The 26,607-nt window shown below is 39.6% G+C and overlaps 1 protein-coding gene across 1 annotated transcript; it reads left to right on the forward strand.

Moving 5' to 3' along the window:
* The first annotated feature begins 257 nt into the window (after window positions 1–257).
* On the forward strand, window positions 258–24,567 carry slc6a11b (solute carrier family 6 member 11b). Its single transcript, XM_069535254.1, has 15 exons — window positions 258–550; window positions 1,197–1,424; window positions 2,091–2,225; window positions 2,525–2,665; window positions 2,845–2,926; window positions 5,430–5,562; window positions 8,285–8,419; window positions 14,948–15,051; window positions 15,613–15,737; window positions 16,398–16,510; window positions 16,867–17,004; window positions 18,782–18,884; window positions 19,530–19,630; window positions 20,030–20,200; window positions 22,195–24,567. The coding sequence occupies exons 2-15, from the start codon at window positions 1,214–1,216 to the stop codon at window positions 22,336–22,338; spliced, it is 1,836 nt and encodes a 611-aa protein (XP_069391355.1). The 5' UTR covers window positions 258–550; window positions 1,197–1,213; the 3' UTR covers window positions 22,339–24,567.
* Window positions 24,568–26,607: the final 2,040 nt, after the last annotated feature.

Here is a 26,607-nt window from a genome sequence, read left to right on the forward strand (position 1 = left end):
CATCCAGTTCTTGACACATCCCACTTGTGGAGTCATATATTTATTACAGTTATCATGTGAATTCCAGGATACTTTATCTGTTTTTTGAATTTGATGTTTTGAGATGCTAAAACTTGCTTTTTTCCCCTTTAAAGTGTTTTTGTCTCCCTGGTGTCTGTGCTGTCTGAGCTGTCTGTGCTCTCTGGCTGGAGAGTGTGAGCTACATGTTACCACCACATGGCTTTTATCCAACTGGAGGCGCGTGAGAGTGGTGCGCCTGGAGAGTGGAAGCGCAGTCGCAGGTTCTCCAGCGCCTGGTGCAAGATCCCTCTCCCGTCAACTGTGCCACGTCTGGGAATCTTCCTTTATATAGCCGAAGAAACTCCAGCAACACCACTTCAAACCCGACGTGTATGCAGATTGTTCTCTCTCCCCTCTGTTGACCCCTCTCTCCCTCTCTCGTTTCCTCCCCCTGTTCAGGCTTAACCATCCTGAGTGTTTGTAAAGACGATTGTCAGTGCGCAGCGTCGCGGAGCCAAAAGGAGCTTTGCCACTGTTCCATAGGAGACTGGTGAGTTACCTCTCAGGTTAAATTAGATTTCATATTCATACGATCACACGTCTTTCATACTTAGTCACAATATCATCATTTTCTTTTCTCGTGTTATTCTAACTTCGTGTGAGGCTGCAGGCTCAGATGCTGTAGGCAGTTAGGATTGGGCTGATTGATTAGTGATTAGCCTGCACTATAATTGTTTAAAAGTTTTTATGATGAACTATTCATATATATGAATATTTACTTATTCTTGATGTTGTAGTTGTTGAAATTCACATTGAACAGAAGTTGGTTCAGCTGGAGACTAATCTGTTTACTCACAAGCAATCTCATTCTGGTGGTAAAACAATAATGTACATTTTTCTATTCTACTCCTGAATGCAAAGTGAACGGGGTATTATAGTTGATTTCACATCGCTTCTGGTTAGTTAAAGGCACATGCAGCTAATCAGTGAAAATGAATTAGACTTTCTTCACTGTTTGATTTGAACAAAAGTGGATTATTATGGATGTGGTGTCGCACTAATGGGACACTCCTCTTCTCATTCAGACTGTCCCAGGACACTCACATTCTGGGAAAAAGTCTCAAGTTCTGGTAGGGTGGTCAACCTGTTTAAATAAATCTTCCATTGGTTTTTCATTTTCTTTCTTTGTTTCTCAGCGGGCTGCTGGAGAGTCATGACAGCTGAGAAAAGTGGGCCGGTTATAAACGGTAAACCAGAGGACGGTAAAGATCCGGAAGGGTCCAACTCCAGCCTCGACCATGGGGAGTACAATGAGAGGGGCCATTGGAACAACAAGATCGAGTTTTTCCTTTCTGTGGCCGGAGAGATCATCGGGCTGGGCAACGTGTGGAGGTTTCCTTACCTCTGCTACAAGAATGGAGGAGGTAGGGACATTTTCCTTCATTACAAGATGATAATAATAATTATGAAGCGGAGGACATTAGAGAAGCTCCCTTGATGGAAGGAGGAAATAACAACGGTACCTGTAAGAAGGAACTCAGCTGATTATCTGTGATAAGATAAATTAATAAAATGCTGTGATTGTTAAAATGTCTACACAGCAGGACATTTAATTTCTTGGAGCCCTCAATGTATAAAATCAAGCAGGCAACAGAACTTTCGTAATATTATGTCGTTTCTTATTTCATCCATTTTGCACAATCATGCAGTCAATAGAAGAGCTGGCTTCCCTCATTAGACAGCATGCACAGTATGGATCCTACTCAGGATCTGAAAAGGTCATCCTGCTGTGTGTGTGTGTGTGTGTGTGGCATCTCAGTCAGTTCATCCGAATACTGTGTTTCATCTCTGCTGGAATTTATGACTGAAGACCTGAGCTTTTCTTTTGAAGTGAAATCATATTTTAAACTTTTGTGCCTCCGGACTTGCAGATCTAGTAAAGTTTCAGCGCTCATCTCGTCCCGATGTCACCTGAGTTTGGCTGCAGCCCCCCCCCCCCGTGAGCCTCAAAGGATGATCACTGTAATGGATGGATGGATGAATAAAGTGGTATTAATGTTCTGCATTTATTTTCTTTTGTGTGCACAAAGGTGCGTTCTTCGTTCCGTATGTCATCTTCTTTGTGTGCTGCGGTATCCCCGTGTTTTTCCTGGAGACTGCCCTGGGTCAGTTCACCAGTGAGGGAGGCATCACCTGCTGGAGGAAAGTCTGCCCACTGTTTGAAGGTAAGAGGGGACAACACGTCATATTAATTATACTGAGGATTGAAGCGAGAAGTAGAAAGAAGTCCAACTAATGAACTTCACTTCTTGCAAACATCTACATCAAATATTTTTAAATTTAATTTTTATCAGCAAGTGTCTTACTGACATTGGTCAGTTTTTAAAGTTGAAGTTCAATTGAATTCGATTTTAATTGTATTTGTATTGTGCCAATTCGTAACATGCAGTTTCTCAAGCCACTTCACATAGTGAGGTTAAATCACCTGCAGAATTCTTTCATCTGTAACTTTTTGTCTTTTCAGGTATCGGTTATGCAACGCAGGTGATTGAAGCTCATCTAAACGTGTATTACGTAGTGATCCTAGCCTGGGCTATCTTCTACCTCTTCAACTGCTTCACCACTGAGCTACCCTGGGCGGGTTGTGGACATTACTGGAATACAGGTGAGGGAATATAGAATAAGTCACAAACATCTTCATGTAGCCCCAGATCACCATTTTCATCCTCTTTGTTTCGTGAGAAAAAGGAAGTCGACATCACAGAAATGCAGTCAGATCTTGATGTATCATCATATCTGCTGATGTACCTGCCAAAATAATACCATGCTGTTGTGTTTCCAAAGAGAACTGTGTTGACTATTATGGAGAAAATGCCACCAACATCACAAACCCCAACGCAACTTCTCCAGTCATTGAATTCTGGGAGTGAGTACATTTTCATCTCTACTTTTATTTCACTTCATCTTCTCTTACATTTTCCATTAAAAAAAGAAAGAAATTAAAAGCTCTGTTCGATAAGTCACATTAAAAACCAACAATAATAACTTTTTATCTCCACTCCTATATAATATTAATGACATGTCATTAATCATGAACAGACGCTTTGTCAGTTTAACATCTCAAGTCCTGTTTCAAAGTCATTATCTAACATATCATTGAAAAGCTGAGCTGCCGATGGCTCCAAACACACTCAATAACCTTTCCCCCAATAATTAGTCAGCCCTTTTCATATTTGTGTGTCAGCAAGCCCTGTTAGGCCAGCTGTCTCCCAGCTAGAGCCATGTGTGTGGCAGCGGATCAGGCCTTGTCAGTGTGTAATGCTGACCACACTTCCTGTCTCACTGCCAGCGGCTGTGTTTACACTGCTCCGTCTCAATCTCAATTTCATCCTACTGATGAATCTTCTCAAACTACACATCTGTATCGCAATGGTTAAATTGAATTTATTGTATTTATTATTGCATTTCATCTAAATTGATCAAACAGTGATTTAAAAGTCAGCAACATAAAAAGAGACAAACATGTCTGACCAACGTGTCGTTGGCACAAACAGACTGAGCCTTGTTCAGTCTGTGCCAAGACACACTTGTGTTTGTACTGTACATACAGCAAACAGCACAAACAGCAGAGCTATGTGTTAAGTGGCATTCAGCTGTACAGATTTAAATACTGATTTAACAAAAATAAATAAGTATGTTTTTTTAAAATCTTTACATTTTTATTTATTATATCTATGTTGGCATTAGCTGAGTGTGAACAGGGTGTATGTAATAAGTGATGTGTGTACGATGAAAAGAATCACAAAATAGGTAACACATCCTTTGTGCAGCTGTGAAACAACATGACAACTGCATCACTGAATACGTCAAAAGCCAGAGATTACAAATGTCTTTGCTGAGACTGAGATGAATATTCTGTATTTATACATTTTAAAACTTTACAAATACTTCAGCAAAAATGTAATGGTAAAAGTGGCTTAACAAGTTTTCGTTGATGCGTTTTAGAATATTTATGTGACCAGGTAGATAATAATACTTTTTTTTAAAGATTTTATCATTTACCCTGAAAACCTGCAAATATACCATGCACAAAAGATATGCTGCTTTAAATCACTGACACTTAGACCATGGACAAGTATATTTACACACATTAGTGTTCACATCTTGCCCTCTCGTCTGACCAGGAAGGGACCGTGGACGGGGGGTGGTGGTGGGGGGTGGCAGTTGGACCCAGGCAGTGGCCGGCCACCAAGAACATGTCATGACGATCAATGGCTGGTCAGGAGCTGCGGGGGTAAACCCGGTGGCACAGATTTGGCAGCACCTTGTAACTCTGTGGCTACGACTCTCGCTTCTCATCCTCCATCAATGCTGTTGCCTGGCTGTGCTTCAGCAAACAGGAAATTAACTGTTTCGCTGCCAGTGACAATCGATGATGTCACTGTCGCTGATAAAATGCCCTGCAACTGGCATTTACTCTGCACAGTACAACACGCCAACATATTGAACCTGAGACTCTTCTGGATTTAAAGTTTTGCATAGTAACTACTTCTCAACAGAGAAATCTACTTTACCAAGAGAGTGCTTTTGTCAGCTGGTTCATCTGTTTACCATGATGAAGTTGCACATCTGGGGGCCACCAGCATGTCTGACAGCTGTATGAGGATTACTATCATTAAACTAGTAGATGCAGCGGAAAAGATAATAATGGAGGAGAGTTCTGTTAAACCTAAACTCTAATTTAGCTCATACTGTCACGGCTGACGAGTCTGATTGATGTAATGGACACCACAAAGGGGCCTTGTTGGTTGTCTTCCAGGCTAAGTTATTAACTGACAGGTGAAAAGTAAGTTGTCAATAGTAGGTAAAGACCGAAGAGCCACAAGATTGTGGCTATTGCTTTTCTCACTGTGTCATCTTTAAGATATCATAATGATTCATTAATTGTTCCTCTGGTTGGTCAGGGTCATTGTATTTATGAGAGCAAATAGTTTAGTAGTAAGTGACTGTACAAGTCAGGTAAGGCCCTTTAATGATCAAAGCCAGTGTTTGTATGGGTTTGTTTTCCTGTTGTTGAGTTTGTAGCCTCAAGAAATATCCACTTCATTGCTCATTATATTTGTAAGTTGTCAAAATGAACTCTCAGTATATACAGTATCGTTTTCTTCAGTTTTGTTTTAAAGCTGAAGAGTAGATATATTGTGTGGGGGTGGTGGGGGATGCATTCACCAATATTCTGAGGGAACATGGCGAACTAGCTATTGATATCACTATTTATAATGACCTAAAAGATCTAAAACTGTGCAGATGTAGCACTGCTTCAGAAGTACCTTCAGTGGACTCCATTATATCACATTGTAGCTTGAGTGAAATGCGCTAAAAACCAAACTGTAAGTTAGTAATCGTCTGTGTTTTCTTTCCAAAAACAGACGCAGAGTGCTGAAGATATCAGATGGTATCGAGCACATGGGGGGGGTGCGTTGGGAGCTGGCCATGTGTCTGGCTTTGGCCTGGTTCATCTGCTACTTCTGCATCTGGAAAGGACCCAAGTCAACTGGCAAGGTAAGACAGAGTAATGCATGCTTACTATTGTGTGTGTGTGTGAAAGTGGGAGTCGAGCGGTAGCAGCGGAAAGCGAGAGCCTCCTGTTTGTATTGCATGATGGATTCACATGATGAACTTGTGAAAATGATGCTGCATGTGTAATATTGCTGTAACCACACCATCCAACTCATGACAGAAGAATCTGTACTTGAATTTGTTTAATTTTCAATGTGTGTACATGTTGTTTTGGTTCTGCCGGCAGTTTTAGTTTCCTGGAGCAACCACAAGATGCAGCATTTTCACACATTGTCCTCAAAACAACTTCCTCACATACACCCTCCTGCAAGTTGAGGACAAAGGGGGCGTCTGCACCACCCACTCCTACCTTTTCTCCATTTTAATGTGCTCTCCTCGAGTCTCGTCTTGCAGCCTTGAGGAGGCCGATGTGGAGTCTGCACCTGAGAAACTCCTGTCAGATTTAATGAGTAGAGTGAGATATAGAGTGAGAAAAAGAAGGAAGAAAGAGGGTAAAGTGAAAAAAAAGGGAGGAGAAGTGTGTGAGGAAGAAAAATTAATGGGTTTCGCACATGACGGGGAAAAAAACACCCAGGCAGCGATGCCTATATCTCCCTGAAGTGTCTTTTGTGTGGCTGTGAAGTAAGAGGGGGAGAATGCTTCTTCATGGCCGGCCTTTAGCTGCTGGTCCAAGATTGATTCCTGTATTCAGTGGGGGAAAGGACAGTGTTCATGAGGAGCATGCAGAGTGTATCCTCAGCCTCCGCCTCTGCTGCCTCTGCCTCACTCTCTCCCGCTATGAGAAATTTACCACAGCTCAGAGAGAGAGGGGTGCTTTTCTTCTCCACTGACCCTAGAGCCCATTCAGTTCCGACTCGACTAAGCTGTTTGCTTTTGTTGTTTGCCGGCCATTCTCACATTTAAGCCCTCCCGTTAGATTTACGGCGAGGCAGGGGCAAGTTTGACCAGTAAATTTGTGGTAGCTTTAAATGTTTACCCGTGGTGAGCTGGAGGGAGCATGTTGAGAATCGGAATGTTCATGGAGAGATTGAATATTGTTCATTAGATCCCACGAGGAGCTGGGGAGAAAGAGGTTTAGAATGTGTAATCGTTTTATTTGACAAATTAATGGAGGAGACAAGTTTTCCCACAGTTTCCCTGTAGACCATGCTGAGTTTAGAGAGGAGTGTCTTAATGTTAAACATTACCTTGGTTAGGATTAAATTCATATCTATAAATATTCAGGTTTTATTGTATTAATATATTTATCGCAAAGTATCAAGTTCTAACAATTTGAAAAAGCAGTCACAAACTTTTTGTCCCCAAACTGAAGTTTGTTTAAGAAGCTCAGTGCTGCAAAGCTTCCATTCATAAAACTGCTGCCTGAAGTTGTACAGTAGTGTGACCAGAGTTATGTCCCATCGTGCATCTTGTGTGTTTAGAGCCGACGTGTGTGAAGGGTTAATCTTATCTGTAGTATCTACACACCCATTTATATTTTGTGAATGAAGTTTTGTGTGAGTGTGCGTTTACTCGTGCACTCCTGTGCATGCTTCAAAGAGAAGCACATTTTCCCACACTGCCAGCATCACTCCTCTGGGCTTCTCCTGTTTAAGAGACGGGGCCAGAGGAGCCCTCTTTTCTTTTCAGTCCCCTGGCCCGGCTCTGTTCTGTCCTGTTCTGTCCTCAATTGGACTTTGACTGGATGCCAGCGAGCCAGGGGATGTATGTTGCCTGCCTCTGCCTTCCAAGAGGCCAGGATTTTTCTTCAAGAGGTTTCTAAGAGTCTTGAGATTTCGAGCACAATTCTGCAACTTCTGAATAGCTCAATAAAAAAGGGAGCGTTGGTTTGATGGTTAGCAAGCGTTAGCCTCTGTAAAAGGTGCTGTGTATGTGTGGTGTTGAGTTGACCGCAGTGCTACACCGCTGTGTATGATACCTTACCAAATGCATATATGTCTTTTCATGGGTATTGTTATGTCTGATTCCAGGTCCCAGGTTTATTAGCTATATGACACGTCAGATTCTGTACATAATAGATAATGATAAGCTGGATTCAAAACACAATGCAGCAATTTGCCATTTTAAAAGTGTATGTGACAGCTCAGGATCCATTGGTTCCATTGGTAAGAACCCAATATTTAATGAAGGCCCTAAATATTACACTTTTCTTGTGTTTAGTTTGTAAGTTATAATATAAAATCCCTAAAAGGACATTTTTCTGGTTTTAAGTCTTTCCTCTTGAGATCAAGCCAGAACAGGGTGTTATTTATCCGTCTCTGAGCCTCTCTTCTGATTGGTTGACTGCTTTCTGCATGGATTACGGCCTACTACTGTACTGGGGTCATGACTGAGGGTGTTGACTGTATATCTGTCACATCACAAACTTACGGAAATGCTGTGGGCTCATTTACATACACACTTTCTGAATAAGGGCTGAGTTCTCTGTGGATTGTGCATTTTGATATTTTCACTGTGTTTTTAAAGCCAAAAACCTGTTTCACTACCTAGAAAGTCACATAGATCTCACTTTTAACAACATAGGACCTTTAAGCTCTTGGTAGCAGGGGTTTGCCTTGCACAACTTCCCTTTGTCTGCATCCTATCAGGCTATTTGAGAAACTACTGCTGCAAGTTCTGACAGTTCAACTCATCGTCAACTGTGTTTTTCTATCATCTGCACACCAATTAGACTCTCAGACCTGTGCATATTGTGTGTCCGCAGGTTGTATACGTGACAGCTACCTTCCCTTATGCCATGTTGTTGGTCCTGTTGATCAGAGGAGTAACGCTGCCCGGAGCATTAGAAGGCATCAAGTTCTACCTCTACCCAGACATCTCACGTCTCTCGGACCCTCAGGTAGGCCTCAATGATCCGTGTTTGTCTTCTAATGTTGCAAGGGAAGTATTCGTCATTGCTGTTGCGATACAGTTTTACAGCTACAGTTCCATTATCTTTATTTCTGTGTTAGGATGCAGTGTAACCACGTCTTTGCATTGGACATTTAAAATATTCCCACAGAACATGCACACACACCACACACACACTAATGAGTTTTGATGCTCATTGGTGATTGTGTCAGGGTTGCAGGGGCGAATAACATCTTGCCTGTAGATTCCATACATCATGTCTACAGATACAGCTCTTCACTGAGGGTGGTACTACTTTTCTTGCTAATGGTGGCAGGTTGGCTTTGGAATTGCATGTCCAGATACCCAGGCCTGGTGATACTGACAGGGTATTTTAGCAGGGAGGGGGTTCTTCATGTCAAAGACACTGTACTACATTGTATATAATACACATTCAAAATCCAGGCTTGTTACTAACTCCTTTGTTTATGTTGTTCCTGAGTCCTTAACTTATAATTCCAACAGGAAGCTTCAGGCAGCATTTTGATTGTTTGATCTGTTGAACTGGACTTATTATATTATGCTTAAACTATGAGACTCAGGGAAATGCATTGATACCCCTGCCTCCCACCTGTGTGGAGCTGAGTAGCTGCCAGGGGGACAGGTGGTGTTGCTGTTACTGTGATGAAATAAGGAGTCAGGCCTTTTTCCCCCTCCCCTCCCCCATCACAATGTGTTCAATGTCCAGGATACACAGAACAACTTGTATTATCATCCCATGCAGAAAGAAGATGTTTGACACCTACATGTTCTGGAGCCAAAGAGTAAAAAGCAGCTGTTTCACAATGTTTACATTTGGCTTCATTCCTACTGATACTGATTCTACTTCTAATATAGAACAGTGATATTTCCTACACTTCCTGTCTGTGATGAAACGATAAACAAATACAGAGCTCTGAGAACCTGCAGGGGTGGAAAGATCAGGATTTAAGGTTAATAGAGGTGGTGCATTAGCATAAAAGTCATAGAGATAGAGCAGACTCCTTGACCTCGTTTGGAAAAGGCAGACAGCTCGGGGTCGCTAGGCAACAGTGCACTAGCAAATGTCATTGGATGGGGTGTCATGACAACGTGAATTGAAATAGATGAAGAGTTTGAGGGAGGAGGAGAGAAGAGACGGGAGCAGGTGGATGGACGGATGGATAGATAGATAGATAGATAGATAGATAGATAGATAGATAGATAGATAGAATGTTGTGATCATAACCTTTGTTTCTTTACAATACAGCTCATTTTTACAACTTTGCATGTAAAAACTTTTTGTCAGTATCATTTGAGAAGATAAATGCTAAATATAACAAGTTCTCCAAGATTGAAAAGCTTTAACACCTGAGTTGAAAACCAAACACCACTGCACTCACCTGACACACAACTTTAGTGTGATGCCAGTGTCTGTTTTGTAATCATGCATATCCGAAACTGTGCGTTTACAAAATGATTAGCTCTCTTCCACCTTGCACATTTGACACATCACCTCCTGTTCAGACTCTTATCCTGTCTGAACACCTGTTTTTCACTCCTCACGTCGGTCCATGGGATGAGACGCCATCGATGTGATAACAAGCAAATGTTGCTGCCTCTGAAATAACTAGAAATCTGGTGGGACTGTAACTGTAAAGGCAGACGAGCCAGACTGTTCCACACGAATGTTTAGCAGAGCAGCTCCTTGTGGTGAGAAAGGTGTTATGAACACATGATATATTGTAGCATAGACGAAACATGAACGTTAGCTATTAAAAGATTGATAAATACAAACAGAGAAAATAATTCCCAATAAAACAGATAGAAAGGGAGATACCAACCAATAGCAGAGTATTTGATTTAGTAGGTTGTTTTTGTAGCACTTACAGCTGGTAATGTAATTATTGTGGAGTTATAGTGTAATTATTTAAACTAACGCTGTACCAGCACAGTACGTAACAATATTTAAATGTAGGTACCAATGTGTGAAGTCATGTAATAAGGAGGCAAACTCATAAACGCATTTGCGATTTTAGTAAAGTAAGAAAAAGAGAAACTGTGATGAAGATGGTTGGTGAAGAATTGAGAGAAAAAGGGGGACTGACAAAAACAGACAATCAGAGGCACAGAGCGAGTGAAGGAGGGTGATAAAGAAGTGCTGCTGTTTAGCAGAGGAAGACATTACTTCTGACACCAGTGTTAAATTAGCTTCCTCACAGACAATCAGGGCTCTGTTCCATCCAGCAGGCTGTCAGTGTGTGTATGTGTGTGTGTGTGTGTGTTACCCCCTCTTTTCACACCCTAAACTTCCTCATGCCCTCCCTCTTCTCTTCTTCGTATACCTTTTTCTGTCTCGACTTTTCGCTCCTTCTCTTTACACTTCTCACATTCTCTCTCTCTGACTATCATTGCTGTCTTTCTATGCTTCACAACTGCAAATGCTGTTTGCCTCATTTCTCCAAACCTGCAAAAAAGGATTTTGGACACATCTCTAAACGTAACACAGACATTTTCACCACAGAAAGTTATTGATGACAAATCTGATTTTAAACAGTTGGCTGCATAGTGAATGATCACTCTGCAGTTCTGGTACTCTATGGAGCTTTGTAGTGTGGTTTTACAGCCCATAACTTCATTGTTTTGATTGCGTTCATAGTTTCTATCTCACATTTTCACAAAAAAAAAAACCCAGCTACTGAAGATAGTGAAACATGTAGCAGCTGCTTCAAAGCCAGATGTGTTAGTCAGGATTACAGGAGAGTGCTGGATGTCATCACTCTGAGCCTCACACACAAAGATTGTCGGCTGGGATTTGCTGTAGCCACCATTTGTAATCCTGTCAGATAAAAAAAAAGTGTCTCCAAAGAAGAAGAAGAATTTCAGAAATGTCCTGCTCAGAGAAATCCAATACTTCAGACAGAGAAAGAATATAAAAGTAATGAATAAAATGACAAAGTTTATGCTGCAATTACTGCATCTGATGTAAAATTTCATGAAGATAACTGGTTTAATTTTAACCTGTTCCAAAATACCTTGTTCTGTATCATATGAACTGAACAATTCACTTGCTCTGGGAGCAGAAATGTGTTTTGAGTGTGATGTTACTTTGAGTTTATTTGTAACAACACAACTAATTTGTCAATTTTGTTCCAATCATCAAAATATGATTACCTGTCGTAGTCATAGATTGAAGTTGGAGACATTAAAACATTGAAATGTTTTTATTAATAACAAAGTATTTGCATGGTTATTAATTATGGACTTATTGAATTTCATGTTGAAAGGCTGAACAAAACATGTAAGACAATCATTATTCAAAGAAGATATTTTTATGCATCTCTTGACATGTTGCCAATGGAATCTTAAAGCTCACGGAAACATTTGACTTTATCTTTCAGTGAATCACTGTTGCAGGCGTTCACTATTTGTTGAACTTCAGAATAACATTGATTATCAGGTATAAATAAAATCTCATTCATTGATTGGTCTCTCAGGAGTAAAGTAGTGAGTTAAATTTAGTTTCTTCATCTCGGCTGAATTTCTTATTGCTGAACTTTAAAAAAAGAAATGTCATCAGGCTTCCACAATGTAGAAAAGTTTCCTGAAGGCACAGTCTCAACATAACCAAACACAAGCCGACCAAATTAGGCACAACATCAACAAGTGATTCTCTCGGAGCCTGGGCCTTTAAGGTTTCAGCGCTCAGTGCGGCTATCGGCCGAGGGCGAACTAAAGGGAACATTAATGAACATTAGGAGAGAAAGGCCTGTTCTTCCACAGGAACAGTCCTGTGTTTGTGAGGTCACAGAAGTTACCGTGGTTACTCCCAGGAGGGAGCGAAGACCGTGCGTTTGTTAATTGTTCCTCGGTGGGGAAATGAGATTAGTGGCTGAATGGTGATGTGAGAGAGTTTTCAAAGAGCCATGCTGCATTAAGTTTGAATTCGCTAGCACCCCATGCTATGCCGTGGGTTCTAGGATGCTGTGCTGCACTACAAACTAGTTTCCTAATGCACTATTTACTGCTGTCTCATTCAGGATCGTACATGTTTCCATGAATAAAACTATTCTGTTTAGATATTGTGCTTAAATATATAATAAGGTGGGATACAAGAGATTACTCTAGTCAATATTGTGCCTCTTAACCTGTTTGTATCTCCAAATATTTATCAAATACATATAAGATATACAATTGTCTACCTAATGCAGTGGTGGTAAGAAAGTATGTTTGTTTATTCAGAACAATTTTGAGGTACTTTCAAAAATAAACTTTAAGCAGTTTTAAACTTCTTTCCCTTTGGATTTTAAATGTTTTACTTTACTTAATGTATTTATATAGTTACTTTTAACTTTCAAAAGATTTTACAGGACAACATATTCGTAAACTTCTCATGTTTCAGAGTTCTTGGGTAACCAGAGAGTAATGGAGCCTACCCTTCATTTTCAGATGGCTTGATTTAAATAACAGTTTGACAGGGAAGTCATATTATATGATATAAGATTAAATAAAAATACAAATAGAAATAGAAATTGTGTAGAAGAACAAGCTGTTTTCTTTTTCCTGCTCTATTATGTAACTCACGACCCCCCACATGTATCCCATGAATCTTTGATTTGGGCCAGATCCGAAGTTTGGGAACCATGCGTCTAAATTATCAACCGGTAAATCATGTGGTTAAAGCTACCCCTGATACATCAATGCATCAGTAATGACATTCCATGTTTGAAATATTTAATATATTATCAGTTATCATACTTTGAGGACAGAGAAAGATCAGCTACTGCACTGAATACAACTCAAGAAAACTAAAGATACTATTTATAAGACATTATTGAATGCAAACTAGTCTCCAGTGTCAAAGTCATGTTTTTACTCTATGTTCATATCGTTCAGCTCTTTCCATCTTTTCAATCGCAGGAGGACGGTCGTTATCCACACGTCATTAACCTCACAAATGCATGAGTCAAGAAAATAAGAACTTCTGTTGCTTTTGTAGTTTGGATGGTTTCCAGCCAAAAATACAACACTACCAATCTGCAGCCATGCTAACAGATCTGTAAGGTTGCTGATGGAGCTCAATCCTCACTTAAGATGCTAACTCGCTAATATTAGCTATAATATTTGCTGAGTTTACCATTTTAGTTTCGCTGGGAACTAGGAATAAAAACAATCTGTAGTTGAGAGTTTCTGCCCCAACTTTAATGGCATTTAATCAAGAGTTGAGATATTTCAACATAAACCACATAAGCCACTGTGATTCCTCCTTTGTTGACCACGAGCATCTATATGAACTTTATTGGCAATCTATATAGTATTTGCTGAGATATTTCCGCCTGGAGCAAAGTAGTAGAATGATCGACAGACATTCGCCGCACCATTGAATAGACAAAGTCAAGTCACTAGTGTGACTCCAGTAAAAATTCCATGCATATATAGTTTGGAGTTTATTTGTCCAGGTTTTGGGACATGTGTCCCTCCGATTTACACGATGCAACTCAAATCACTGCCACTACTTTCTATTGAAGAAATTGTCCATATTATGATCTTTAAATTGTACAAAGTGAAGTTTTAAATGTAATTTTTAATTAATTTGATTTCAAATAAAATTCAACCTACTTCTCTACTCACTCTGCCACTATACTGCCGAAAAGCTTCCAGTCAAACAAGTAAAAACTATAAAAGCTGTCGATAATTAATCCTGATCTAACAGTGGAAAGGAAGTTAGTGAAGCGTAATATGAATATTTAGGCACTGGGAGACTGCAGCTACTTTTAGGATGTTAATCCATGATTCATGCTGCTCCGCTGTGTGCCTCTCTGAGGGGAAAGAGAACGGTTGAGCTGAGCCATAATTTCATTACCAAGTCAGTGAGATGATGAAAATCAGGTAGACGAGGGGTAACAAAAGAAATGTGGGCTTTCATGAGACCTCTTGCCGTATCGTGGTAATCGCTTGTAAATGGGAAAGCCTCCTCTATTCATTCTAATTCTGAGGTTTAATTAATTTTAAAAAATGGCACAAAGAAATTTTATTGCCAATGATAATAGGCTGAGGAGCAAAAGAATGAAGTGGATATTAAACTTTAAGCTGGATTAAGAGCATGAGAAATGATCAGATGCTGTATAAGTTTCTGAAACTTTGATTTGTGTGTATGTGCTAGTTTTTGTACCTCTTTAGGACCTTTTCCCAAAGCTCGGTCCTACTGGTGCAAAATGTAATTTCTGAGGTCCTGGTGAAGGTTAGGGGTAAGATGTGCGGTGAAATTATGTAAAATCACCTAGAAGCAGACAGTGAGGGGTCAGTGGATGATGTGATGAGCATGAAACTGATGTGACTCATACGTCACCAGAACTCAACCCGAAGAAAAACTATCAGGAAAACATTTAGAGAATCTGTAACAAGCGTCAATGAAGCCGTTGTTGATGCTCTTAATGAGCCAACACTTTACGGAAACACTTTTCTGTCTACTCACACACATATCTGTGTATGCACTGTGTCTTTGTGACTTTTACACCAGGTATGGGTGGATGCAGGAACACAAATCTTCTTCTCCTATGCCATCTGCTTGGGTTGTCTCACTGCTCTGGGAAGTTACAATTCCTACAACAACAACTGCTACAGGTAAGATAGTGGCCACATGTAGATGGGTGGTTGGATGATAATAAATTCCATCAATAGAAATACATGTCCCTCAACTTCCTCCCACAATCAAAAAGTGAAGCCAAAATATTCCAGATGCCACCATTTTGTGCCAGAGTCTGTCCAGTAGCAATTTGGGGGAAGGATACACATTCTCAACCAATCATGATGCTCCACCGTGTTTTTAAAGCATCAAATAACTAATAAAAACAAACCTCCAGAAAAATATGAATTGTGACAAACATCAGTGTTTAGAACTACCTACAATGACAGAAACCATCCCTTGAGAAAAACGTATTAAACGTGTGCGTGTCCCATCAATTTACATGGAGGCAGGATTCATAATCTGCACTGCAGTTAGTCACCAGGTGACAATCAATACACATTGGCTTCACTTTTGGGAAGCTGTCTTGTCGTCCATACGCAGTCTTTGGTAAAACACCAGTGGTGAAAGGTGATGCGTTTCCATCCATTTTGTCGTATTATGGTCAAGTGCCACTGGACCAGTAAGTGCGATCGCTCTCTTTCTGTCTCGCTCCTCAGGGACTGCATCATGCTGTGTTGTCTGAACAGCGGCACCAGCTTTGTGGCAGGTTTTGCCATCTTCTCTGTGCTGGGCTTCATGGCCTACGAACAAAATGTTCCCATCGAAGCCGTGGCAGAGTCTGGTGAGATAATAACACACAATATCATGTAATGCTTCAGAATAAATATAATGAATCAACTACAGACTTTAAGAACTGTGAAGGAGGCACACACTAGATCTAAAACAAGCTGGATCTTTGTGCTTCCGTCCACCACATTCTGTTAGAATGGATACACATACCCAGTTATATAAGTCCACACTCTTCACCTCGGCTCTTAGACCGCCGCAGAATGATTAATTCAAGTCTGTATAAATGATTTAGTGAATGTGACAGAGTGAGAGATTTGAAATGTTTGTCTTGGAGTATGGTGAGGGTAGTGCCTAATGTTTTAGAAAATGTGTTTCCAATGCTCCATCACCAAATAGAAGTGATAAATTACTCAACTGCATTTTCTTTTGACCCAGTCTGAGCATCTGATCCACATGTACATAGAAAAGATACCGTGTCACTTGTGCATCTCTGCTGGTTTATTCTTTAGAAATAGAATAACATGTCGTACACATGGTCTTTCAATCTATCAATTTACACAAAACATAGGGTTAGGCCTCAAGCTTTGTATCTTAACAGTGAGTGTTTTATGGGTTAAACCTTGGTTATTACTATTATGTTTTACATTTTGCTGGAAGAACCTGCTCCTGCTCTTATTAAACTCCTGCTTTTTGAATTTTTTTTGTGATGCAGGTCCTGGTCTAGCTTTCATTGCTTACCCCAAGGCTGTTACTATGATGCCTCTGTCTCCTCTTTGGGCCTGTCTCTTCTTTATGATGCTCATCTTTCTGGGCCTGGACAGTCAGGTGAGATCCACTGGGGTCATAATAATTATCATAATTTATATATAAATAGAATATTATAATTTCACAAGTAAACACAAATAATGAAACTACTGTTCTGCAGCACTGTTACTACATGTCCATATGTTACTATGGAAGTAGAATGGATCTACAGAAAAGTTTGAGCCAATAACTTTTGGTTAGATTAAATGTGTGCACCTTTAAATTGCTATGTAGTTTTTAAATGTCACAAATTGATTATTATGTCTATTAAGCTCTGGTGAAAACTTTATATTTAAATGCTACATTAGTTATAAAAACATTTGTTATAAAATGCCTTTCCATTTTATTACAAATAATTATTTTTGTTTTCGTTGCAGTTTGTGTGTGTGGAGAGTTTGGTGACAGCTGTGGTGGACATGTACCCAGAGACCTTCAGGAGAGGCTACCGCAGAGAGCTGCTGATCCTGGGCATGTCAATAGTTTCGTTCTTCATAGGTCTCATCATGTGTACGGAGGTAAGACTCGGCTATAGTCGCATCATTAGAGATAAAGAGATATTAGAGATAGTACTACTTTTCAAGGCCAGTACTGTTTTCGGGTTGTTCATCTGTCCCTGGGAGCACAATATGTCAAGAACATCTTGAGGAAACTTCTTTGAATTTGAGATAAAGGTTCAGTTGGACTAAAGAATGAACTGATTTGAATCATGTGGTCGAAGCTCTTTGAGACAATCCTTTCAAATCTGATTATCTGATTACAATCACAGGTAATTCGTGTTGCGAATACTTTCTAATAAATAAAATAAAACTTGTTTTTAAGGTAAGATGTAAGAAGTGAAGTACTTTTAACTGTAAAAAAGTAAATATTTTTTTACTTTTATTTCCGCTAAGGATCTTTATATCTTCAGAGCAAGATAGTATAAATTGCTTGTTTGCATTTTTACCTTCACATAATGCTTTTTTTAATGCAGCCATATCATCATCATCACCAGCGCCAGCATCATCTTCATCATCATCATCATCATCATCATCATCATCATCAATGACAAGTCTAAGATAAAATCCAGTCAGGTACATTCAGATTATTGTCATTATTCTGTGTTGATCAAACATTTGAACCTCATACTATCGAGGACTTCCATCCACTAAAAGCTTCTCATCTCTCCATATGCACTGCACTCATCCACCCCCACTGTAAACATGCTGTACTCTAGTGGCCCATAATAAAAAAAGACAGAAACAATTGGATGCAATATTTAAGCATGTCTGTTATATACAGCTGCTTTGTGCCCATTTTCAGTCACCACTACATTTGAACTCATCTCCCACCCCCACCTGCACTCGAGGCTCCTGAGACTCTGTATTCATTTCTGTCAGCAAGGAGCCATCATGAATAAGATGTCACAAGGAGTAAGGAGCAGGATTTAACACAGTTCAAAAGGTCTTCTGGGAGTGTAGTGTAATACTTGTCTGAAGGAGTCAGTCAGTGATGTTTTGATGATATTCTTAACTGTTTGCTGGCGAGGTTTGAGCAGTGATGTCACCGGAGGTAGGGTAGGGAGAGTAGATGATGTAAATGTGACCATAACCACCGGTACTAAGGAATAATTTGAAGGAGCATTGTGACATTTTGGGAAAGTATTGATTAATAACACTGTTATGAAGAGACAAACGATACACTCCTACATATGTAGGCTTATACAATATCAGCTAGAGGAAATACAAATATTAAAAATAAAATTACCCAGTAGACAGCCCAAAATAAAGTTATAATTTACTCATTTTTGGTTTGATCAAATTATATGGCATGTTAAGTAGTTAGCTTCAGAAAAGGAGATTTTTAATATGTTATCTTTGGCAGAGTTGTTTTCCCCTGATTTCTGTCTTTATGCTAAACTGAGCTAAATGGCCACTGGTTTAACTAAATAAATATATCATCCTCTATAATACATCACCTCAAAGTGTTTTCCATGTATCTGAGCCATAATGGACCACTTAAGAACAGTTGTATGTTATAAACCAGTTAAGCTAGCCAATTAAAACTCTGACACCAATGAAAAAACAGTAGCAATGTTTTATTAATATTGTATTAAATCCTCATTTTAAATAAATGTAAAGAAATATCAGAGTTGGGTGACACTGTGGATTTGTTTAATACATGAGCTTGTGTCCTCACTCCCTGACAGGCTAATTGACACACACCTGATTCACTTCATATTCACATTCATCCAACCGCATCTGATGCTCGTGTTGTGGCTGTGACAGAAAACTGACGCCTGTCTTGTCTAATCAGGGAGGGATGTACGTCTTCCAGCTGTTTGACTCGTACGCAGCCAGCGGAATGTGTTTGCTGTTCGTGGCCATATTCGAGTCCATATGTATCGGCTGGGTGTACGGTAAGAAGAGACGCTCAGGTTTAAACACAACAAGAGATCTCAGAGCAGAGATGCTTTCTACCTCTCACTCTGGTCACTTCAGATACAGTATCAGTAGTCTGTGTAGGAAACTGTCAGATGTCAAATCAAGAAAATGCACAAATATAGAGTCAGGCTTTTTGTCATATTTCTTCTCTGCCCTCTGCTGGAGAACAATCTCCATGCAGCATTCACTGTGCCGCACAAGGCACACAATTCATTTGAGTGATGTTAAAGTTATATTATGGTGTTATAGCAGCGTGAGAATTTCCTATTCATTATTTTCCCCAAGCAAACATTGTGTATTGCACTGTGCACATGCATACAATGCATTAAATAAAGAAATACAATGTTTGGCTCTTTAAATTTCTATATTTAAATGTTTTATTTTGTAATTGTTTTATTTAACATTTAAATTTTATATTTAAATAGTGCTTTTATTTTATTTTCTGCCAAACAATTTGACAACAAACCAAGTGACTCTTCATTAAAAGTTTGGGACTAGAAATCATCCACGTCCAATCAGCATCTCTGTTTAGATAACCATCCTCTGTCAAGAAACATCAATCACATCGTTATTTCTGATGATCCGTGCAGAGACTCTGAGTGACGCTTATTTGGTTTCAGGTAGTGACAGATTCTACACGAACATCGAAGACATGATTGGCTACAAACCTGTCTTCTTCATCAAATGGTGCTGGATGATCTTGACCCCGGGCATCTGTGCTGTGAGTGCACGGCAAACACAACATCATCAGCAAACAACTCATCATGCAGACGATCACAGTAGTGATTAGGAACAGAGGCAATTTTAGTTTTTTATTATATTTAATGGTGGAATAAAAGAATATTTTTTAATCTTGCATTTTAACTCAGTTCAGCTGTAACCTGTAGCTGTTGTCATAGAGCCAGTAACAGCAGAACATACAGTCTACATGAATGATACATGAAGGCTCTTTAGTGTATGTAAGTGGCCCTCAGACTTACCTTTACTATATCAGTATTTATTACAGCACCACACGGATTCTGAATTCAAACTGGGCACCGGGAACTTTATTTATTCATCAGAGGGATTTCTTTCTTACAATGTGAATGTATGAATATAATGTCCTTTTCGTTTGCAACAGGCAATTTTCCTGTTCTTCCTGATTAAATACAAACCGCTGAAGTACAACAACGTGTACACCTACCCTGACTGGGGCTACGGTATCGGCTGGTTCATGGCCATGTCCTCGATGGTCTGTATCCCTTTTGGGATGATCTGGATGATCTGGAAGACTCCTGGCACCTTCTCTGAGGTAATGATTTATTTTATTTTAACAATTCTATCAATATCTTTCGTAAATATAGTCGGGTGAACAATGGCCTCTAACCAAACCATAGACTGTTTATAAAGATGGTCGACACATCTCCAAATCTTTCAGTTGAACAAAAGTAAAGCTAAAATATTCCAGACACAGTTGCACCATTCTTGCTCTTTTGGTGTAATTAGGAGCTTGAGTTTAACCAGTAGTGACAGAGGTGTGCAGCTATAGTATCGAGGTCCTGCCACCATTGAGAAAAACTTACCATGTACTTTAGCTTGTTAGTTTGGTTGATGTCCAATTTGCCATCATGGAGGAGACAGAATTTATGACCTATACAGCAGCCAGCCACCAGGGGCAATCCAAATGACAAATTTTCTTCTTGGCACAAAAAACCGATACATGTGTTCCCTCAGACTTTCAGTAATTCACTATCTTATACAGTCCGTCCTCAGTCACAAGGGCCTTTGCTTAGAAGAACCCCAACTCTCCCCTGTTTTGTGGAACAGCAGCCCCCCTCTAATTCATCAGATAACTTCCTTCTTTTGATCCTGTGTCAAAACACGTAGAAAAAACAGGTTGGAGGCGTCTTTGGGAAAAAATTTGCTACTGAGGGTCTGGACCTTTTTGGACCATTAGTGATTGCATATCGTTGAGCATCCGGCTGGGTCCTGGTCCCAAGCAGAAATACTAAAATACAGAGCCTGTAACTAGTGTTTACAGCCTTTCCCATCCAAAACAACAATAGACGATGTTAGCAGGCGTTGTACTGAAAATGTTTCATTGATTATTTTGCATTTTGGGCAAATCACTTTCCCACCTTGTGCTGAATGAGCCTGAAGCAAGCAGCTGCTGTATCTCTCCCAACAGACTTTCTCAGAGGGATTGTGACACAGTTGGATGATCTCCTGTTATTGCTTGAGGCGCGGATCAAATAAACAAATTACAGGCTCCTGATATGAGATGATCAGTCGTGGCCTCCAGCCTTTGATCGACCTGAGGCTCGATGAAACACAGCAGAATGATATCACTGACGTTTTGGTCATGTCTTGAATGGAGTCCACATGGCACACGAACATAGACGAGGGTACCATAGAAATCTTGGTGCCTTGATTAAATTACAATTGATTACTTTGATTTATTTAAGGCTCTCTGTCTCTAATACCAGTATTGTTTGCCTGCTTTATTATAAAGGGGGCATGTTTTTGGGTTGTCTGTCCATCTGTCCATCCGTCCATTAATCTTGTGAACGCAATATCTCAAGAAGGCCTTGGGGGAATTTATTCAAATTTGGTACAAATGTTTTCAGATGCACTGGTGTTCACACACACAGATTAACTGAATAGATTTTGGTGGTTAAAGGTCAAGGTCATGGTGGCTCTTGAACCTGATATTTCAAGTCTGCCTTCAGGAAACTTCTTAAAATCTTGATCAGTGGACTCAAAGATAAATTGTTTAATTTTAATGTTTAAAGTTAAAGGTCACAGTGACCTCATATGTGTCTGGAATAAAGGAGCAATACAACCACAGGGCTGTAAATTTAGTTTTTTAGCAGTTATTTAGTAGATTGATATCTACTAGATTCAGTGTCAGCTGGGATTAGCTTCAGCCCTCCTGTGACCCTCAAAGGATAACTGAGATGGATAGATAGATAGATAGATAGATAGATAGATAGATAGATAGATAGATAGATACAAAGATAGATAGATTTAGCATTAAATCCGTCACATGCCTCAACATACTTTGTTATTTAATATGGCATGTAATTTAGTATATACTAAAGAATATTGCCTCTATATTGTATGAAGTCATATGTCTTTATAGATGAATTAGTGGTTAGTTGATGTTACAGTTGCACAAAGACATGTTTATTGTATATTAACCAAATACTTGCTGGCAAAGACACATTTGCTCAATGCTGCTCCTAAAAGTAACACTGTGGTGTGAGAATAAGAGTGAACCTGTTTTCTCTCTCTCTCTCTCTGCAGAGAATAAAGAAGTTGACGACTCCAAGCCGAGATCTGAAAATGAGAGGGAAGCTCGCCGCCCTCAGTCCTTACGCTGCCAACGACGCAAAACTCAAGGTTGATGGGAAAATATCCACCATCTCAGAGAAGGAGACGCATTTCTAACCGAACCCCCGACCGAGCGGCCGCGCTGCCTGACGTCTTGACTCCAAGTCCTACAACCGAAAACTACAGCAAACAACAACAACAACAACCGTGTCCACCACTACACAAAACAGGAAATGAAACAAATGACTCGGAGTGTTATCTTTGTTTTGTAAAAAAAAAAAGAAGAAGAACAAAGGGAAAGGTTATTTCATTATTTCGTAGTCTGCTTCTGTTTTGCACAAACTTTGAATAACACATTTATTGTTTCATTTAATATTGTGACTAAAGCAGCTGTTTTCTTTCTTTTCTAACAATGATATTCTAAACTCAGTTTGATGACATACAGTTTGTGGTTGAAACTTGTCCTGGTACCGTGTCAGTACTGGTCACACTAGTGTTTGTGCCTTTAGAACAATACCTACGTGTTGTGTTGTAAAAAGGCTTACACTGTACATGTATTGACAAAGTGCTGTGTTTCTCTATTAGGTACTAGGTACCCAGATGTGACTTTCTAAGATGTAGCAGCTTGGGGACCATTCTACATAGTTTAGTGTGTTAAGAGAGGATACAGCAGCATGTCTTAGTGCTGAGGCTACAGGAGGCAACAAAATTCCCTGTGAGGATGAAGCTTAGAGTTGTACATTAAGAGTTAAGATATTGAAATCCTGGGCGCTATCAGAACCAGCTGTGACTGTGATGGCTGCGGATCCTTTTCAGGCCTTCAGTCATTCTCCTGTACTTGAATTCAGCGTTGTTGCTTAGCAACGTAAGCAAAAAACTCTGCTTACTGGATGTAATTGAGTGATATTAATAGGTCATTGTTCATCAAGTTATTGGACCCCTCAGGGCTTTGCAGATTTTCATGGCGCCACTCTTTCTAAATGTCTTTGCTCCAGAGGTTTACAGAAATATTAAAGGATTTAAACACTGTAGATATCTTTAATTTTACATCTGTTAGGTTCGAGGTGGAAATCTTAACATGGCTGCAAAAAGCAGTGAGCGACTCGCAGGCTGAGTCTCAAACACACCTCTCTCTCCTCCAGCTGCCCTCCTATAAGTCGTGGATATCCGTCATTTCACAGTAATTATGCTGAGTCTAACGCAGAGTGACAGACAGACGTGCCTCCGCCCGACTTGTTTTATTTCCTGTGCCGCCTGTAGAGAAGACGGACGCCCATCAGATGAGCTTTTCAAAACCCATCTGTCTTCTTATCCCTGCTCTTTATTCTGTCCCCTCGTCCCCTTCTCTCTTTTATCTCCCTGATTCTCTGCTTGTCCACCTCCTTCAACGTTTTCCACTTCTGTCTTAGGCTTTTTTTATTCACATGAAGAGCTTGAACGAGAAACCAAGATGCCACTGAATGCTTTGTATCTCGATATCAGCAATACTCTGATTGTTTCTTTGACCTTTCCAGTGTCATCGTGAAACTAAAACCACGACTTTTAATTTTTCTGTCACTATTGGAGTGAAGGCTCAGTCTGCCCCTGTCATTCATGTCATTGTGGTTAATTGACAATGAGCTGGCCTCATTGTTCAGATCGATCTCAGTTCATCACGGCCTCGTCCAATCAGCACTGGAATGACTCTGAGCCGTCCTTCCTCCCCTTTCTCACCTTTGTCCGCCTTTCTCGCCTCCCTTCTTTTCTTTTCCTTCAACCTTGTTTCCTGATGAAAATGCAATCAGACGAGAGCATCTGAGGGGGTGAAACTTGAAATTTTGATCTCTTTACAGTTTTTCAGGAGGAGGCAAAGAAAGCAAGGGAAGTAATAAGGAACTGATGAGCTGAGGAAGTGCGTGATAGAGGAAGTAATGAGGGAAAGCGAGGAAGTTTTCGGTGACTGAAGCCCCTCCTGTCTGAGCTGTGACATCCTCTCAAACATGTGATTGGTCCCTGTGGTTTGGTTGCATTGTGAGGTTATCACCTCCTCACTGATGTTTGTGCAAGTTAATCAATCTATGCGTTTGGAAATTATAGCCTGCTCTTTAACACTGACTATGTTGATGTATATTTCTACATCTCTTTCTAGAAACCTATGTTTTATTTCTTGCGATGAAAAAGAATTGCTGTAATAAAATACTTCTTTTGTTTTGACTTTTGATATGCCGCTCAAAAGATCTTGTTATAGAAATATAATGAAAGGTGTTTTACTGTTCTGTACTGTTCTACACACATTTTGGTATTCACAGGACACGTAAACGGTCTGCTTACTCATTTTTAAGAATAAATATTATGAAGAAAAACTGAGCATTGACTCTGGTGTTTGTTATTTGACTTAATCTTACAACTGAGCTGTGCAGGTATCCTTAAAAAATCCTCTAAGACACTGACATTTGCAAAAGAAACTTGACAGAATGACTGAATAATGACACGATATATAAAAAGCTTGTTGTTAAACATCAGTTGATACAGATTTTAATGTGAGATACTGGGATTGTTCATGTTCACAGTGACTGGTCTATATGTGTCAGTACAGATGAAGTTGTAGATGAGATACATTTTACCATTTTAAAGCATCGACACATCTTCCTGATCTGTGACTGAATGTTATTTTTTTTATTAAAATGAATTATTTGATGATATTTCAAACTTCCCAGAGCAGCTCCACTCGACCTGAATTGACATGATGCTGCAGGAAAATCTCAGTTAATCATGAAAATGATAGATGGACGCATTGCACTACATATCAGCACAAAGTGACTTTGACAGTGCCTCAGTTTCAGTTTTTTTTTCTCTGTATCTTCATCGTCTCTATGAATCAAAACCAAGATACCAAGAAGGAAGGATCATGAAAAATAAATGAAATACAGTATTTGTTGTCCTCAGTGTGTCTAAACTCACCACTGATGTCCTGATAAGAGCCTGCTGGAGTAAAAGACCAGCTTTCACAACATATTTATCAATAAGCAAAATAAGGAATGTGTCTTTTTCATTTTATATCGAGTGTGTGTTTGTGTTTGTGTGTGTACGATTTGGAGGTGACATGTTAACTTGATCCCTTGATGAAGTGAAGTAAATCTTCTCTTGTTGATGCGTCACGTTACTGCCGCTGTTTGAAAACTTCTGAGGACATGTGATGGGATAAAAAAGTTTCTGGACTCTGTAAACAAGCAAAACCCATCACAGAGTAAGATTAGGCTTAGATAACTGTCAGAGGGAAAGTCAGTCTCTCTCAAAATGCTGTTGAATTCAACTTTTTGATTTTTCTCTTTAGAGATAAGCTTTATCTAAAACCTCTATCTAAAGCAGTGTGGTTGGCCCGCAGACAGACACTGTAAATGTTATGAATAAAATTTCCACAGGCATTTTATGGGCAGAAATTATTCCAGGAGAAAAGACGGGTACTTTGAAAATAAAATGTCTTATTATTATTATTATTAAAAACCATAGTCAGGTATAAATGGAAGTTTCCTGGAACTGACACAAAATAAATTACAAACTACTGCAACTTTAAGGATTTAGGATCAGCCTTTTAAGATTCACACTCAAGATAAGATAACGTAAGTTGATGTAAGATAAGATTAGTCCCATTATGGGAAAATGTACTTTGTTACTGCAGCAAAAGGTACATAGTGAAATACACACTCAGTAAACCTCACGAACCTGAAAGAGATATACAAACAGTGCATGTAGTCTACTGGGTGCAGTGATATGTTATATTTCTTAGTAAATATTTGACTTTATATACTTATCTACTATATATACACTATGTACTACATATACTCCACTAATATTTGTGTCTTGCTGCAATAGATATTTCACTTTCTTCATTAGTTTGTCACAAGCGTTGCAGTAGTTTGCTGTTGGAAACTTGAATTCAGTAGAAACAGGGCAGGGGACAGTGGCTTAAAGATGAAACCATGAAAAACAAAAGCAAATATAAGTGAGAAGGTGAAAAAGTGCGAAATAGATGAGCAACCATTTGCAGTATAAAGAGCCTTTTGACAAGTTGTTATCAAAAACCTTACGTTCAACTAATTAGTTTTTACAAAGAGACATACAGATGTATAAACAGACCACAGAGAACAGCGATGGGTAAAAAAAGAGAAACAAGCCAAACTACAAAACCATTATAATTACAATAACAGTTATAATAGGCAGCCTGACACAGATTTAAAGAGATGATTGAGACACAGACTGATAAAGATGCCATAACACAGACGAGCAAACGCGAGGCAGCAGATGAGCAGTGAGAAAGAGGGAGAGAGGAGAGAAGCTGCATTCTGCCCTGTGGTGATAGAGAAGGCATTACAGATTAGTTGACTCACGCTCTGTGTTCTGGGGCAG

This window comes from Paralichthys olivaceus, chromosome 2 (assembly GCF_024713975.1).
Source record: "Paralichthys olivaceus isolate ysfri-2021 chromosome 2, ASM2471397v2, whole genome shotgun sequence".
Classification (NCBI taxonomy): Eukaryota; Metazoa; Chordata; class Actinopteri; order Pleuronectiformes; family Paralichthyidae; genus Paralichthys; species Paralichthys olivaceus.

Bases quoted from the DNA above. Each gene is read 5' to 3' on its own strand.
- slc6a11b (XM_069535254.1), top strand. From the start codon at position 1,214: ATGACAGCTGAGAAAAGTGGGCCGGTTATAAACGGTAAACCAGAGGAC. The intron at 5,563-8,284 runs GTAAGACAGAGT...GTGTGTCCGCAG, and splicing joins GACCCAAGTCAACTGGCAAG to GTTGTATACGTGACAGCTAC. The intron at 19,631-20,029 runs GTGAGTGCACGG...CGTTTGCAACAG, and splicing joins TGACCCCGGGCATCTGTGCT to GCAATTTTCCTGTTCTTCCT.